The sequence below is a fragment of the Tamandua tetradactyla genome, chromosome 10, assembly GCF_023851605.1.
Source record: "Tamandua tetradactyla isolate mTamTet1 chromosome 10, mTamTet1.pri, whole genome shotgun sequence".
NCBI lineage: Eukaryota > Metazoa > Chordata > Mammalia > Pilosa > Myrmecophagidae > Tamandua > Tamandua tetradactyla.
Genome location: NC_135336.1, coordinates 99,385,262 through 99,401,466, shown reverse-complemented (window position 1 = coordinate 99,401,466; position 16,205 = coordinate 99,385,262). Strand labels below are relative to the sequence as shown.

The 16,205-nt window shown below is 51.2% G+C and overlaps 1 protein-coding gene across 1 annotated transcript in view; it reads right to left on the bottom strand.

The window, feature by feature from the left end:
- UMODL1 (uromodulin like 1) overlaps positions 1-15,154 on the bottom strand; it is a 71,820-nt gene extending 56,666 nt beyond the window's left edge. The window contains exons 1-4 of the mRNA XM_077117507.1: positions 15,147-15,154; positions 14,706-14,911; positions 7,886-8,128; positions 128-289 (exon numbers count right to left, since the gene is read on the bottom strand). Of these exons, the coding sequence (XP_076973622.1) occupies positions 128-289; positions 7,886-8,128; positions 14,706-14,911; positions 15,147-15,154 (619 nt within the window). The remainder of the gene's footprint in view (positions 1-127; positions 290-7,885; positions 8,129-14,705; positions 14,912-15,146) is intronic.
- Positions 15,155-16,205: the final 1,051 nt, after the last annotated feature.

Here is a 16,205-nt window from a genome sequence, read left to right as displayed (position 1 = left end):
GAAATCCCACTTACTAGATGCTGGTGAGGATGCTGCTTGGGGGCTGCCCCTGGCCCCAGCGCAGGGCTGTGGGCAGCCGCTTCTGGAAAGCCCCCTGCCCCCTGCCTTGAGGATCTTGGGGTCCTACCTCGGGGCTCGGTGGCCATGCAGCGGGGTCCCCCTGGAGCAGGGCAGCACTTCTGAAGCCCTGGACAGTCAGTGTCCAAGGAACACGGTGTGGCAGAAGGTTCCAGTCCGTCCTTCGGGCAGACCCCAGGCCTCGATGCAAACTCCCTGGACCGATTCAGGGCTGGGGGCAGACGACATGGTTAGTGACGACAATGAGGCATCCTTCCAGGTGCTGGACGCCATCTGTGACTCCTGGAGGTATGGCATGGGCTGCTGGGGACAACCAGGGCCTGCCTGACCCCTGTCCTGCCCACCCAGGCCAGGTGGAGCTCTGCCCTTTCGGGGGCCGATGGCTTTGTCTTCAATAGAGTGTGACAGTCAAAACAATGCACGCCCATTTATTCAAAAACAATTTATATATATATAAAACACACATATATATATATATATATATATATATGGGGGCAGATGCAGCAAAATGCAAAAATGGTTCCAGTTAAATGAAAGGTAAATGATGCATTGCTCTTGTTCTGTCGGTTTTTCATTTTAACTTCTCTATCAATTTGAAACTTCAAAAAAAAAGAAGCTCAAGGAAAAAGTCTTCACAGCATAAGACAGTAGCACGGAAAAAGGGCTTGAGAATACGAGTCGGACACAGAGAATTTACTTCTAAACACTTGAGGGTACCTCTCTAAGGATAAGGACGTTCTCCCCCAAAGCCGTTGTCACACCTGGGAAAGCTAATTTATACATATATTAATTTATATAAGTATATCCCTGTTCCAGGAAAGGGGCCAGTTTCAGCTGCGGCCCTAGGTGCCCCTTTTCCTCCAATCTTTAGGAGAGCAGCCGTATGCAGGGCTTCCACCACCTTCTTAGAGATCTACTTGCTGCTTCATGTCCTGATGCCTCACTCATTCATTCATTCACTCATTCATTCATTCATTCAGTGGTGGACCAACGACAAAGGAAGCTGATTCTGCTGGGAGGAAAGGACGTGCACACGGGCCTGCAGAGGTCAGCTGGGGTGGTGCTGCAGAGAGGCTGGGTGGTCAGGAAAGGCTACAGAGGTGAGTGGAGTCGGGCAGCCACGCAGCCCCCAGCCCCCTTTGAATAATCCCACCCCTGGCCATGCCCCGTGGTCCTGGCCTGGGGTGTAGAGGGAGGCCAAAGGAGTCAGGCCCACAGAGGGATGGGATCGGGGCCCCTGGACGTTTGGAGTGTTCGAGCAGTGATGAGACATGGTTGTTGCACCACCAGGATGCTCAGATGACTCTACCCAGCTCCAGGTCCCCCTCCCGGGGTGATCTACTCCAGGGCTGAGGTGTCTGGCGTTGTGCAAACCCCCTTACCCCCCCCTGCAGCCGTGACGCGGCCCCCATGATCGGCACAGTCCTCTCCCCTCCTCCTGCTGGCTCCCGGCAGTGCGTGCTGGGAGCACCTCCAGTGCCTGGTCACATCTCACGGCTCCTGGTGGGAAACCTCCCGGGGAGGGAGGGGCTGCTGCCTGAGCAGGGGGCCTGGCTCAGAGGCTGTCCTGCTGGTCCAGGTGAGAGATGGTGGGCACTGGACCAGGGTCCTGGGTGGAGGAGGCGAGAAGCATCCGCTGCTTGGGTGTATTTCGATGGAGGCGCCAACAGGATGTGCTCACAGTTGGGATGGGGGATGCAAAAGAAAGAAAAGCATCAAGAAGGCTCCAGCCTTCTGAGTCAGAGAAGGTTTCCAGGAGTGAGGCTGTGGGTGGAATCCAGGGTTTGGCCGCAAAACTGTCACATCTGACATGCATACTGAACAACTACGTGGAGACGGGCAGCTGACGGCACTGTCCTGCTTCCCCGGTGAGTTGCAGTGAGATCAACTGAGGTCGCTCAGCCTGGCTTTTGGTTCGCATAATCCCAGGGGACACCATTTGCATTGTGTCCTGTGTAGACCCCTGCCCTGGGGCCCAGCTCCATGCAGATGATGATGGGTCCATGCATAAATGCAGGCGAGCCACTGGGGGATGCAAAGATGATGAGGAATACATGCCTGGACATTGAGGGGGAACCTCGGGGATCACTCAGTGATCCCAATGACCCAAGATAACCAGGTGGTCAGGGTGGGCTTTGGAGGAAAAGGGCTCTCGGTGATCAGAGAAAGAGCTGGATTTGTCTGAAAATCCATAGGCTCTGAAGGGGGACTGGTTGGGAGCCAAGGATACTGATATTCAGGGTGAGAGAAAAGCACTAAGAAGAGGGTGAGAAAAGAAGCTGACCCTCGAGGAGAGGTACTCTGCTCAGGAAAACTCAGCCGGGAGTGTGTGCACAGTGCCATCTCTGGGAAAGAAGGGGAGGCGGGGCAGATGCTGTGAGAAGAGTCCCCAGTCCATGCAAACCGGAAAGGGGCACAGGGCTTGGGACAGGAGGGAACCTCTTCCACCAGACATGGAAGAAAGTGGAGAAGATGCGAGCTCAGGGGCCAGAGCTCAGAGGGAGGTGGATGCGAAGAAGACAGGACCCGGGGGTTGGGGTCAGGGGAGGGGCCTGTGAGCCCAGCAGTGGTCATGCCCAGCAGAGCCCCAAATGAAAGCAGGACAACACTGGATGCTAATTAACGCCCAACCCCAGCTAATGCCCAGATATATTTAGAGGACTGTGCGTCTGCAGATGACCCACGAGATGCTTGGACGTACCTTTCCAGGGTCCTGTTAACTCTAGGTAACCCAGACAGAAGCAAAAATTGGCCAAGCCCTATGGAAGATCAGTAGAGGCCTGAAACGTCCGGGACCTCCAGTGGGTCTTCCTGCTGGTCTCCACTGAAGGTATTTGCAGCTACCAAGAAGGAGGCCATTTCTTCTGGTAAGGACACATTGCCACCAAGTCTGACAGGAAGAAGCCAAGGCTGCTTGGTGCACTGAAAGTCCATCTTCCCCTCTGCTCACTGCTGGGGGCTCTGCCATCCTGCTCCATTTGACTCACACCGTTGCTGGAAAACTTCCCAAGCCTGGAGTTGAGGTGCTTTCTCTGTGGCATTTTCCTTTCAACCTTGTCCTTGGCTCATTCTTCATTTCCTAGTCATCAGGCAGCTAGCCTAATGTCTAAAGGTCCTAGAGAAACCATGGGGGCAGTGACGGGCTCTAGGACATGATAAATAGACACCACTAACCAAGAACCTAAGGATCATTGCTTCACCTCCCATTATGGAAAAGCTATGGTCTCAAGGCTAAGGACACATGACAACTACATGTCACGAGGGATCCTGGAACAGAAAAGGGCACTAGGATACACAAGGAGTAGAATCCAAATGGATTGTGGAGCTTAATTAACAGGGGTGTACTGTGTGGTTTCCTGAGTGGTGACAAATGTACTCGGGAACCTAAGATATCAGCATTGGGGGAAACGAGCTCCGAATATCCGGGAACCGTCTGCATTATATCTGCACCTTTGCTGGAAATCTAACGCTATTCTAAGTCAAAAAGTTTATTTAAGTGAAAGGAAATTATAGGCCACCACCCCTCCCAAATGGCTTCCAAAAATGTTTGCCTAATCACAACCGAAATGTTTTCAAGTTAAAGTTCTTCATCTTAATTTGGCCAATTCTGGGAATCCCTCCCCGCAGCTGGGTGCTGACCCAGTTAAGGAGGGACCCAAGAGAAGAGCCAACAGTTCACTTGGTAGAAAGTCAAAAACCTGCTTGTCCTTCCCCAAACTCAATGCAAGCAATGAAACAGAAACTCTCATTGCCTGGCAACTGGGGATATTCGGGCCTCAGCAGTGACAGCTGAGCTTCCTATTTGAGGGACACCATCAAAGCCTCCGCAGGCTGGAAGAATCTGATGGGCTGGGGAATCACTGGCCTGGACAGGGCAGGAAGTCTCTACCTGGGCCCCTGCTCACCAGGAACCAGTTCAGTGACTCCCCGGGTTCACCCAAAGAGGGAGAGCTGAGCAGGAGGTTCGGTCTGTGGGTGAGGGTGCTGCCGGAACCGGGGATGTCACCATGGTGTCGAAGTGTCAGCTGAGATGCTGAGTCCCACTTCCAGGAACGCATCCTGAGTAAATAATCAATATTGCCTGAGGCAGAGTTGGTTCTGCAGGACGTTTGTTGCAGTGTTCTTTATGACGATGAACATGCCCAAGTCCGTGTTAAGCGGTGGGAAATTGCATAATCAATGCAGGTGTATTTGTATGAGTCATTCCATGTGGCTCCGTTGTGCTGGGGGGCGTTTATCGACCTCAAGAGGTGTAGAGCAGGAATTGCTGAGTGGGGAAAATGTGCTTGGGAAAGACCCTGAACAGGGCAGCCTTAATTCTGCAAAATGTGGGCAGTGAATGAAGACTAGACGAAGTGCTAACAGAGTTGATCCGGGGGTGGCAGGCTCAGTGGTAATTTCTTTTTCTTTGTGCCTTTTCTGTGTTTCCACATCTCCTGCATGGATCATCTATTCATTTTTGCAATTAGGGGAAAAATGCGTTTAAATAAAGTAATGTTCCACTTATGCTGCGAAGCAAATGCTGGATTTAAAAAGTGAAAAAGTCATTTAGAGTGAGCTAAACATCCCATGTATTTACATAACGACTTCCTTGGGAGGAGAAGGGAGACAAGCTGGAGCCAAGCTGCTGCCTGGGGCATGCCTGGGCTCAGAGCCCTTTGCGATTTGGCAAGCTGGAGGCCCCATCCCCAGAGGAGAATGTCCTCTGCTCTCCGAGCTTCCCCAACCCTGCGGGCTCGTGTCTTCCGTGGCCGGGCCCTGGCCCTGCCTCCTTCTCTATGGGCAAGACCCCGATGGGCTCACACCCAGGTCCTGGCCTAGGCGTCTCCAAGTGAGCTTTAATTAACATTCCAGCTTTGATCAAAAGAGCGTGGACGATCGATCGCTGAAACGGCCCTGGCTGGGGCATTTGCCATTGTCCCCCGGTGAGCCTGGGACCCGGGCAGCCCTGGGCACGAGTGGGGAAGAACCGTGCACGGTCGCCTTGTGCAGCTCGGAGCCCGCCCGGGACACCCCGGCTGTGCCCACACCCTGGGCGGCAGCCGGAGCACAGGCTAGGCCCTGGTCCAAATACTCTCACGTGTCCTCCTCTTGTCCCCGCCACCACCTGTTGTAGGACCGCACACCCTGTGCACCCACACCGGGCTTGGGGAGCTGAAAACATCTCAGCCCCAAGGCCTGTCTGCAGATGGGGGGACCCCTTCCTCTTGGAGGGTGACTCCATATTTGTGGGGGGTGACCCCAGGCTTTGGGGGGTAATCCCGTCCTCTTGGTGGTGACCCCATCCTCTTGGGAATGACCCCGTCCTCTTTGGGGTGTCCCCGTCCTCTTTGGGGTGCCCCCATCCTCTTGGGGGGGACCCCATCCTCTTAGGAATGACCCTGTCCTCTTTGGGGTGCCCCCATCCTCTTGGGGGTGACCCCGTCCTCTTTGGGGTGCCCCCAGCCTCTTGGGGGGGACCTATCCTCTTGGGAATGACCCCGTGCTCTTTGGGGTGCCCCATCCTCTTGGGAATGACCCCATCCTCTTGGGGGGTGACCCTGTCCTCTTAGGGGTGTCCCCATCCTCTTGGGGTGACCCCATCCTCTTTGGGGTATCCCTGTCCTCTTGGGGGTGACCCTGTCCTCTTGGGAGTGTCCCCATCCATTTGGGGGGATGACCTCATCCTCTTAGGGGAGGACCCTATCCTTTGGAGCTATTGTGAAAAAACGAGAGTGAGGGCTTCCTTGCTGCTCTAAGAAGGCACCTCCCACCTCCTTCCTCTGGGGATCCAGCAGGCTGCTCCCCTGCTGCTTCTAGGGTGATCCTTCTAGGAGCCCCCCAGGCTCCCTGCTCCTGGCACCGTCCCCTTCCACACCCCCACTCTCCACATTCCACACTATCCTCCACTGTCCCCAGGCAGCACACTCTCCCAGCCCCTGGGGCTCTAACTGGACATTCTCTCCCTGTTGACTGATGCCCTGAATGGGGTGAGGGATTGAGGATCCCTGAGAGGTATTTCCCGGTGGACGGTTTGTGGAGTGGGGAAGGGTGAGGGCAGATGGAGGATGAGCTCCTTGAGCCCGGCAGAAGCTTTTCCTACCAGGGCAGCTTCTGTCACAGAACAGGGAGGTTCTGGAACAGATGCCGAAAGAGCTTGGGGGAAGTAAGGAGCCACTGAATGGCATCTCCTGAGGGCCCCTCCAGCCCCTCACTGGTAGGAGGAAGTGTGCCCCAGGGGAGGATGGGAGGGGCGGGCAGGGGGCCATCTCCTTCCCCAGGCCTCTGCCCTCCCCATCTGACTGCGAGGTCTTCACAGCCAGGGGGTTCTAGTGGACCCCACCCAGCCCCCTCACAGGAGAAGTGGCTACTCCCAGGGCAGGGGCAGCTGCCCTGCAGCCCCAGGCGGACAGAGAATGGAAAAGGGGTCTCCCCCACAGGGTGGGTCAGCCAGGGCACCTACGGTGGGGACAGGAGGATCTCTCCCTAACAAGTGCCCCTTTAGGGACCAAGGAGCGTGTGGACAGGGCCTGAGCTAGTGGATGTGAGGTGAGTGGCCCCATCTGGGGTGTATTAGCGGGGGTGGGAGTGATATTTTAACACTCCAAAGAGGTGGGTTCCGTTAAACTGCTCAGCCCTGCTGCATGGGGACACCTGCCTGTGTCTGGCCCTCTGAGTACTTTCAATTGAAAAACATCAGCCATCCTCACCCCCGGGAAAGATGCTTGGGGAGACCCAAAGGCACGGGGTTTTGTACTGGTCTGAGACCCTCCAGCCTGCAGCCCCTGGTTTGGGAAGCAGGCTGGGGTGGGGGGGGGTCCATGCCTTTGCCTCGGGTCGTGGGGGTCGTGTGGGACACCATGGCAGCAGCCCCCAGCCTTGGGGTGGGCCCTGCAGGCATCTAAGTAGGGCCACATGCATCTCATTTCCCCTTCTTGATGGGGTGGAGGCACCTTCTCAGCTCCTGTGGGGTCTGGTCATGATTCACCATCACTCCCCACCCCTGCCACACACCCACATGCACACACAGGGACACACTCTTCCCCCTGGAAGTAGTCATCTGGAAAGCTCCCCCATGTCGTGTCAGGGGGTAGAACCCTGAGCCCCTCAGCCCAGCCTGTCTCAGACCTAGAAACCGGCTCCGAGGCCCTTCATAGTAGCCACTGTCAAAACAACAGAGGAGACAGGAGCTCCCACAAGCCACCTTGGGGGACCTTTTGGGAGTTAAGTGGGGGAAGGACCTCGAGGGACCCCTTCCAGCCCTCCCACTGATCAAGATACAAATTAGAACTTCATTGGAATATGACATTCTGCCACCAGCTCTTAAAAAAGCAAAAAGGCTGAACATAACTAGGGAAGAGTGCAGAGGGCTGGTTCTCAAATTCACCTGCATGTTACTGTCCCTTGGGAGCTTTGAAAAACCAATGCCCAAACTATGCCCCACACCTGATGGGACCCAGCATTGGCATTTTCAGAGATGCCCGGGGGTCCTGGGGTGCAGCCAAGTCTGAGAACCTCTGCCCAGAACAAAGTTCTCAGGGTAGGGGTGGGGTGAGGTCCCTGGGTGGGCAGCACAGGCTCACCTGGGAACTTGCTAGAAAGGCAGATTCTTGTACTTCTCCCCTGACCCACCAAATATGAAATCTGGGATGGAACCTGTGACCTGCATATTCACAAGACCTCCAGGGAGCTTTGAGATCCAGAATTCTAGAAGAATCTACAGGTCCAGAGCTAATGGGCCTGAACAGGAACAATTCTGGTGACACAGAAGTCGTAGCGAGGGCGGGAGCAGCCCCACCCGGCCCTTCCCAGATGCCCAGGGACTCACGCAACACGCAGTAGAGCCCAAGCTGCTCGTAGCCCTCGCAGCAGTGAGTCAGGTTTCTGGTCTCGGAGACCTCCACCGTGCGGTACTGTGTCCTGTAGATGGTCTTGAGGCAGCGCCGCCATGGAATCCACCCACCGCAGGGCGTGTAGGTTGCATGGGACGTCTGGAAGGCCACCACTCTCTGCACATTGTGGGTCACACGGTAGCTGCACAGCTGGTAGCTCAACAGGGAGAGGCCTTTTTCTAAGAGGGAGGGAGGGGGTCAAGGAGGGAAAGACCATGGATGCAAAGAAAAGATAAAAAACTCAGCAGAATCACATCAACGTGACTGGAATCCTCCCCTTCTGCAAAAGCCAGTGAAATGAAGCATCCAGCCCTTTGGCTGGGCTCTCAGTATCTAGCCACCAGCCGTTTTTTTTTTTTTTTAATTTATTTATTAATTTAAAAAATAAACAAAACAAAACAACATACATAATCAGTAATTCACAATATCATCACTTAGTTGCATATTCATAATTTCTTAGAACATTTGCATTAATTCAGAAAAAGAAATAAAAAGACAATAGAAAAAGAAATAAAATGAACACAGGAAAGGAAAAGAAAAAAAAAAAAGATTATACCTACCATACCCCTTACCCCTCGCTTTCATTGATTACTAGCATTTCAAACTAAATTTAGTTTAGCATTTGTTCCCCCTATTATTTATTTTTATTCCATATGTTCTACTCCTTTGTTGACAAAGTAGATAAAAGGAGCATCAGATACAAGGTTTTCACAATCACACAGTCACATTGTGACAGCTGTATCATTATTCAATCATCCTCAAGAAACATGGCTACTGGAACACAGCTCTACATTTTCAGGCAGTTCCCTCCAGCCTCCCCATTACATCTTGAATAACAAGATGATGTCTACTTGATGCATAAGAATAACCTCCAGGATAACCTCTCGACTCTGTTTGGAATCTCTCAGCCATTGACACTTTGTCTCATTTCCCTCTTCCCCCTTTTGGTCGAGAAGGTTTTCTCAATCCCTTGATGCTAAGTCTCAGCTCATTCTAGGGTTTTTCTCAATCCCTTGATGCTGAGTCTCCACTCATTCCAAGATCTCTGTCCCACGTTGCCAGGAAGGTCCACACCCCTGGAAGTCACGTCCCACGTAGAGAGGGGGAGGGTGGTGAGACTGCTCGTTGTGTTTAGCCACCAGCTGTTATCTGCAAGACCTTTCTCTAAGCTCAGAAGGCCATTGCATTCACGTAAACTCCCAGGAACAAAGCATAGAGGTGGCTGAAAAGTTCTCTTTTGCAGGTTGTGGCGCTACCTCCCTGGACCCCACCCAGGTTTCCTGGCAGCCCAGGATTCTGACAATATCCTGAAGGAAGAGCACAGATAAGAGATCAAAAAGCTGAGGCATATCTCCCTCTGAATCCATGATGTAGCTGCAGAATCATGCAGATCTCTTCATCTCCAGGAGCCTCAGAATGTCCTTCTGGGAAATGAATGTGCAGCAATTTCCTCAACAGATAAACTCAGAAAGACTTATATATTGTACACATGGTCACCCTTTTCTTAAATGAGGTGACCATGGATGATAAATAAACAAATATTTAAAGTGCTTGTGAGAAGACTAATAGAAATGTCTGTTGATGTTGGGAGAAGAGGCTTGTACTGGTTTAACTCTGTTATGTGCCCCAGAAAAAAACCTATGTTCTTTAAACCCATTCTTGTGGGTGCAGACCTGTTGTGGGTGGGACATTTCGATTAGGTTATTTCCATGAAGATATGACCCTACCCATTCAAGGTGGGTCTTAATTCACTTGCTAGAGTCCTTTAAGGGAGAGAAACTTTTAAGAGAGCTCAGGACTGAGAGAAGCAATGACAGAAATATCCCAAGAGAGACAAGTAAGGACAGACAGAAGTCCAGAGACATTTTAGAGAAAAGGGCCAGCAAACATTGCCATGTGTCTTCCTATATGACAGAGAAACCCCAAATGCCATTGGCCTTTCTTTAGAATCAAAGTATCTTTATCTGGATGCCTTCATATGGACATTTTCACAGCCTTAGAACCGTAAATTTGAAACCTAGTAAATCCCCTTTGTAAAAGGCAATCCACTTCTGGTATATTGCTTTCCTGGCAGCTTTAGCAAACTAAAATAGATTTTGATACCAGAGAAGTAGGATGCTGCAATTTGCAAATACCAAAAATGATGAAACAGCTTTATAAATGGATAAGGGGAAGATTCTGGATGAATTGTGAAATGCTTGATAGGAAAGGCCTAAACTGCTTTGAAGAGACTATTGTTAGAAATGTGGACTCTAAAGACACTTCTGTTGAGGCCTTAGAAATGATACATGTGTTGTTGCAAACTGGAAGGAAGGCAAACTTTTGTTTTAAAGTGGCAGATAATTTGGCAAAATTGAGTAGTAGTGTTGGATGGAGGGGAGAATTTGAAAGCAATAAGCTGAGATATCTAGATGAGGAAATTTCCAGATTAAATGTGGAAAATGCAGCCTGGCTTCTCCTTGCAGCTTATAGTAAAGTGTAAGAGATACAAAGAAGCCATGAATGGCTGAGCTGAGCCAAGAAAATTCTGAGCTTTGGGAAAGTAGTCTCCAGAGACTATCACTCCATGTGATGATTCAACCAAACATGGAACCAGTCAGCCTTTTCAGAAAAAGCCAGGACTGGAAATTCAGTTATCCAGGAAAGATTTGTGGAAAGTCCTATTGTCTGATGGCTGTATGGAAAACTGACAAGTTTGTTATGGGATCTGTAGAAACAGAACTACTGCCAGTCTGGACTAAAAGGGACAGATTGAAGAAAAAATATTTTAAAAGCAGAATCATGTAAACCAATGTCTGGAGCTAAGGAAAGTGGACCAGGAGAGTGGGCCCATTGAGGAGAGGGTGAGTTTGGCCTGGGGTTTACAGAGGGCATAGCACATTCTCCAGGGACTGGGGGGAGCCTGGCCATCACCTCACTGTTCTAAAAGTGTTGAGCATGTGCCCTGGAGATGGCAGAGAGTCTAGGTGCCACCCAGATGCTTGAGGAGGGCACAGCTGAAAACACGGTGGCCTCTTCAATGCTTTCCAAAGTTGCAACCCTCACCCCAGTGTCTGGAGAGAGCAGGGCCCCTCCAAGGTGGGAAAAGAAAGGGTGGGACTGCTGCTCTCTCAAGCCCTGAGGATAAAACGTCATTCTATGGATGACTCTCAGACTTTGAAACCTAATGGAGTTTGCCCTGCAGGGTTTTGGAATTGTTTGGGACCTTTGACCGTCATTTTTACGCCCAATTTCTCCTTAAGGCAATGGAACACTTATCCTATGACTGACTGTCCTTTGTATATTAGAAGCAGATAACTTGTTCTGAGTTTCATCGGTCTACAGCCAGTGGGAAATTTTACTTTAGGATGGACCACGCTTACAGCTGATTTTGATAAGGCTCTGTACTGTTTTTGACTTTGTATCATATTTGTTGTTACTGAAATGGCTTAAGACTTTTGCTAATTATGATGGAATGAATGTATTTTGTATATGGAAAGAATATGTCTTTTGGGGATCCAGAGGGTAGGACCTGCTGGTATGAATCTGTTATGTACCCCCATAAAAGCCATGCTCTTTTAATCTAATCTTGTGGGTGCAGATCTATTGTAGTTGGGAACTTTTGATTATGTTGTTTCCATGGGGATGCGACCCCACTCATTCAAAGTGTGGGCCTTAATCAGCTTGCTGAAGTCCTTTAAGGGAGAAATATTTTGGAGAGAATTCAGACTGAGAGAAACAAACACAGAAATGTCCCAGGAGGCACAAGCAAGGACACACAGAAGCCCGGAAACATTTTGGAGAGGACAGCAGATGAAGCCATGTACTTTCTGACGTGACAGACAAACTCTGGATGCCAATCGCCTTTCTTCAGAGTCAAGGTATCTTTCTCTGAATGCCTTAATTTGGGTGTTTTCATGGCCTTAGAACTGTAAACTTGCAAGTTAATAAAACCCCTTTGCAAAAGCCATAGCAAACTGAAACATGGGACAGGGGTGCAATCATTCCCCCGAAGCCCCCATAGAGGACCATCTCTAAGCTCGCCTCCCTGGGGTCCTAAGCCTCTGCCACCTGGAGCCCTATTTCCTGCACGCATGCATCCATCTCCCCTGTCTCCAGACGGCCACTGGAATCTTGAGACCCTGCAGCACCTTCTACCTTCACCAGCCCTGTTGTGAACTGCCCCCCTGTAGGCTCCTGGCTCTCACTGTGTCCCCAGAGAGCCTCTGTCACCTTCTCCTTCTCTGCACACCAGTGTCTCTCAGGGCTGGAAGAATGAATGGTTTGGGCATATTTTGCATCTTCAGATACTCAACCTCTGAGCTTCAGGGTTGACTAGCCTAGGCAGGAGGGTCGCGACTAGAGTTTATGCCCCTCAGTGAACAGCTGGATTTCCGCAGGAGAAACTCAGAGAAAGGAGCAGCACTTGTTTTCATTCCCCACACCTGGAGATGTTCTCAGGAGATTTGCGCCTCTGCCCTCACAACCACACACAAGTCTGGGACACCCACCACCCCGCCCACCCCTGACCCATCCACTTTACAGGTGCAGAAGGCTTCTGGGCCCCCGGAAGAACCCCTAGGCTGATGACAGAGATGTCAGCCTAACGGTGGGCAGCGCCCAGTCACAGGCTAGGGCCAGAAAGAAGTGTGAACCCACTCCGAGAGCCATGAGGGCCTCCAAAGTGACTCATGCTGTGGGATCCAAAGGGCCTCTGTGAACAGGGACAGCCCACTGCCCGTCCTCACTGGGGCTCGGTACAGTCAGTGCTGGGAGGGAATGGGGGTTCCTTCTTATATGGGGTGGGGGAGGAGTACTCCACAAAGGGCTTAATCAGGACGTGCGGTGGGGCTGCAGAAGGTGGCTGTAATGAACCTCGTGCTTTATCCAGGAATCAGGCTGGGACAGCTCCTGATGACTGGGTGTGTGGAGAACTTAGCGAGAAGGATCCGGATCGCGTTCTATTTTGCACCTGAACCTGATGTTTGCGGTCAGCTCGTGAATGAAGTGGAGCTCCTTGTCTCCAGAGAGCTCCTGAGTCTTGACAAGTTTCCATCTGATCATTAGCAGAGCCCTCTTCCCCCAACACCTGCACTCATGTGCACACACATGCACACATACATGGACACCCTTGGAGACCTTTGCAGGCCACATAGCACATGTATGCACACATGTACACACATGCACACCCATGTATGCACACACAGACGTGTGTGTGTGTGTACATATAGAGGTACAGGTACAACCACTCATGAATGTCCACACAGACAGGCACACATGTGCACACACATACACTCCTATGTAGACACTTGTGCATGTACACACAGGTGCACAGAACACCTGCATGCATGCATACATGTTTCCTGCAGAACTCTACCAAGCACCTGTTGTGTTTGATTTTCACATCCTACCCGAGGCTTGCCTGTCCTCTCCAGTTCTGGCTGCTGGGTAGAGCCCAGGGTGGAGGACTTTGGGCAGACACAGCCATCCAAATCCCTTCAAGATCCATGAAAATGGGAGTCCCAGAGGCAGGAAAGCTCCGGAGCAAGCCAGGCAAGCATGCTCACCAGCTTTGTGGACAGCAGCTGTGGTTCTGAGCACATCTCCTGCCCTCTCGGGTACCTGGGCCTGTCATTTGTGCAATGATAGCTGTGTCCTGGAGTGTAGAAGGATTCTATGAAGTCACGCCCATGAAGGCAGTGCCTGATGCTGATTGAGAATTCAATTCAGACCTCATGGCTCTCAGAACTAAGAGCAAATAGCTGTACAGCCCTGATCAACCAGGGATTCTCTGTTCCCCATCTCCTCATAGGCGGGTGTGTGTGTGTGTGTGTCATGCAACTCCATGTAAGACCCCAGCTATCCAGTGTCACAACATCACAGTCCTGCCATTGTGCTGGGTTATTTCCATGTTACGCGTTCCAAAGGAAAAGCCAAGTTAAAAAAAATCACTATTAAACCACAGTCTAGCTTGCCGATGAAAAGACTCTCCAATTAGCACAAAAATGAAGTTGATTTTAGACACAGAATGGATCTGTTTAAATTCCAAAACAGAATAAGACAGATTGTAAAAGGGAAATGATTGAAAGGAGGTTTGCCACCTCTGAAATCCCTGAAACCTGGGGTTTCAGAAGCACAGCGTGGTTTAGAGTAGCTGCTTCGTTAACCCTGGGCTTCCCGGGGTTGTGGACAGGCGCTCTCACTGGTCCCCGTTTTACCCATGAGGAGACGGGGGGTCGGTAGAGCCCAAGGTTGCACATCTCGGGAGTGGGGAAATGGGCGTTAAAGGCCGAAAGCCCTTTCCCACTTCTGGTCCTGCCTCCCGGGCAAGGCTTCAACAGTCCAGGGGTCACCTGCTCTTGATTCTGCCCTTGGAGAGCAGTATCATCTGGACAGGCCCTCAACGGCACGGGGTCTATAAATTGAGGACCTTAATATCCCAAGGCTCAGGAAATCCACCATTCTAAGGTCCCAGAGCGTGGGTCTCCCAGCCCAGCGCCTACAACTCAGCGTCCCTAGTACCTAATCAGACCGGTGGGCTCTGACTCTGCACTTCAGCCCAGCCACCGCAGGTGCCCTCCCCCTTACAGCAGCCCTCCCCCTCCATCCAAAGTATACGCACCGCTCCTGCTCCACATTTGGAGTCAGCTGGCCGCGGTGGTGCACATTCCCCTCCTTTGCAGCTGCACAGTTTGGCCAGAAGGACCAAGCATCACCTCTCAGGGCAGACGGTGCTGTCCCCGGGAGCCCCCCACGCCTCCAGCCCGAGCCCCTCACCTGTGAAGCCGCTGGCCTGGCTCGGGCCCACGGCACTGAGCAGAGCCAGCACGGCCAGCCGAAGGGGCCTGAGCACGGTCCGACCGTGGTGGCGCAGGGCCCCTGGCTCCATCACAGCATATCCCCGGAGCTGGAGCACGAAGAGGCCTGAGTCACAGGAGTGCAGAAAAGGCTTTCTGTTCCTTTGCCTGCTGGAGCACCGATGGCTGCAGAGGGAGCACCAGCTCACTAGGGAGCAGCCCCTTATGACTGCTTGTTAAGGCCTGCCACTGCCACCGGCGGTCCCTCGGGTGCTGCCGTCTCCTCTCGCAGCCAACAGATGCATCTTTCAGGAAAGGTGAGTACCCGACGGCCTCTTTGGCCCCCAGCTCATTGTTACGCAGAAAGCATGTTTCAAACCCAAATCTGACTCCCTCCATCAAAGACAAAGTATTTTCTTACCTGATCATTCTGAACTGGCAGGAGAAGACAGCATCAAATCAAAGTGGTCCATCGCGTTCAGGAAAGCACCCTTCAAACCATGCGGCGGCACAGCTCCGAGCCGGGCAGGCATTCGTCCCCCTTGATGCGGCAGCACCTCTGAGAACCGGTCTGAGGGCATTGAAGCCACGTCCATGGATGTGTTCATTGTTTATCATGACTTAAAATGGTAAATTAGAGAATTAAAGCACCGCAGGAGAGCATGGGAGTCAATTACTACAGAGCATCGGGATGCAATATTCTGCAGACACTCATATAACAATTGTGGCAAGTTAGCATGAAAAATTACCTAACAGTGTGAAGAGTCAAGAAAGCAGCTCAGGGTGGGCCTCGGTGGCTCAGCAGGCAGGAATGCTTGCCTGCGATGCCAGAGGACCCGGGTTCGATTCCTGTTGCTTGCCCATGTTAAAAAAAATAAATAAATAAAATTTAAAAAGAAAGCAGCTCATACTATTTTTGTCTCCATGAAAATGATATCCCTGTAAAACTATAAATATGGACAAAAGCCAGAAGAGACCATAAGGTTTAAAAAAAAAAAAAAAGGAAGCTTTTAGGGACAATAGAATTACAGGCAAGTTATTTTTCATTTTAGTAGAGTGACATCATGTATGTGAAACGGGTCTTTCAATTTCATATCAAATACTTTTGTAGCTTGTGGCAGCTTCTTGTTTCTCCATTGGATTGCTTTTCATGGGGGGGTACTGAAAGCTGAAGCACTGTTTTTTACATCTGATAAAGAAAATCTAGTAAGATTTTACTGAGAAATAGGGTAACAGAGAACCATTTGCTATCTGGTTCAAAAGTGTAATTCCCTCGTGTTCTAAGCACAGAAAAACATTCTTCCAGAGGGAGCTTCTCTCCTAACTCCAGCACCGTGGTTGCCACATCTTCTATCCTTAGGAGATTAGTCTCCAAGCTCATGAATTTCCATTGACAACATCACCCTTTACAGCGGGTCAAAGCTTTGTGCAGTATTGACCCTAAGCTGTAGTCATGAGGCTAAAAAAAGAAAAAAGTTTT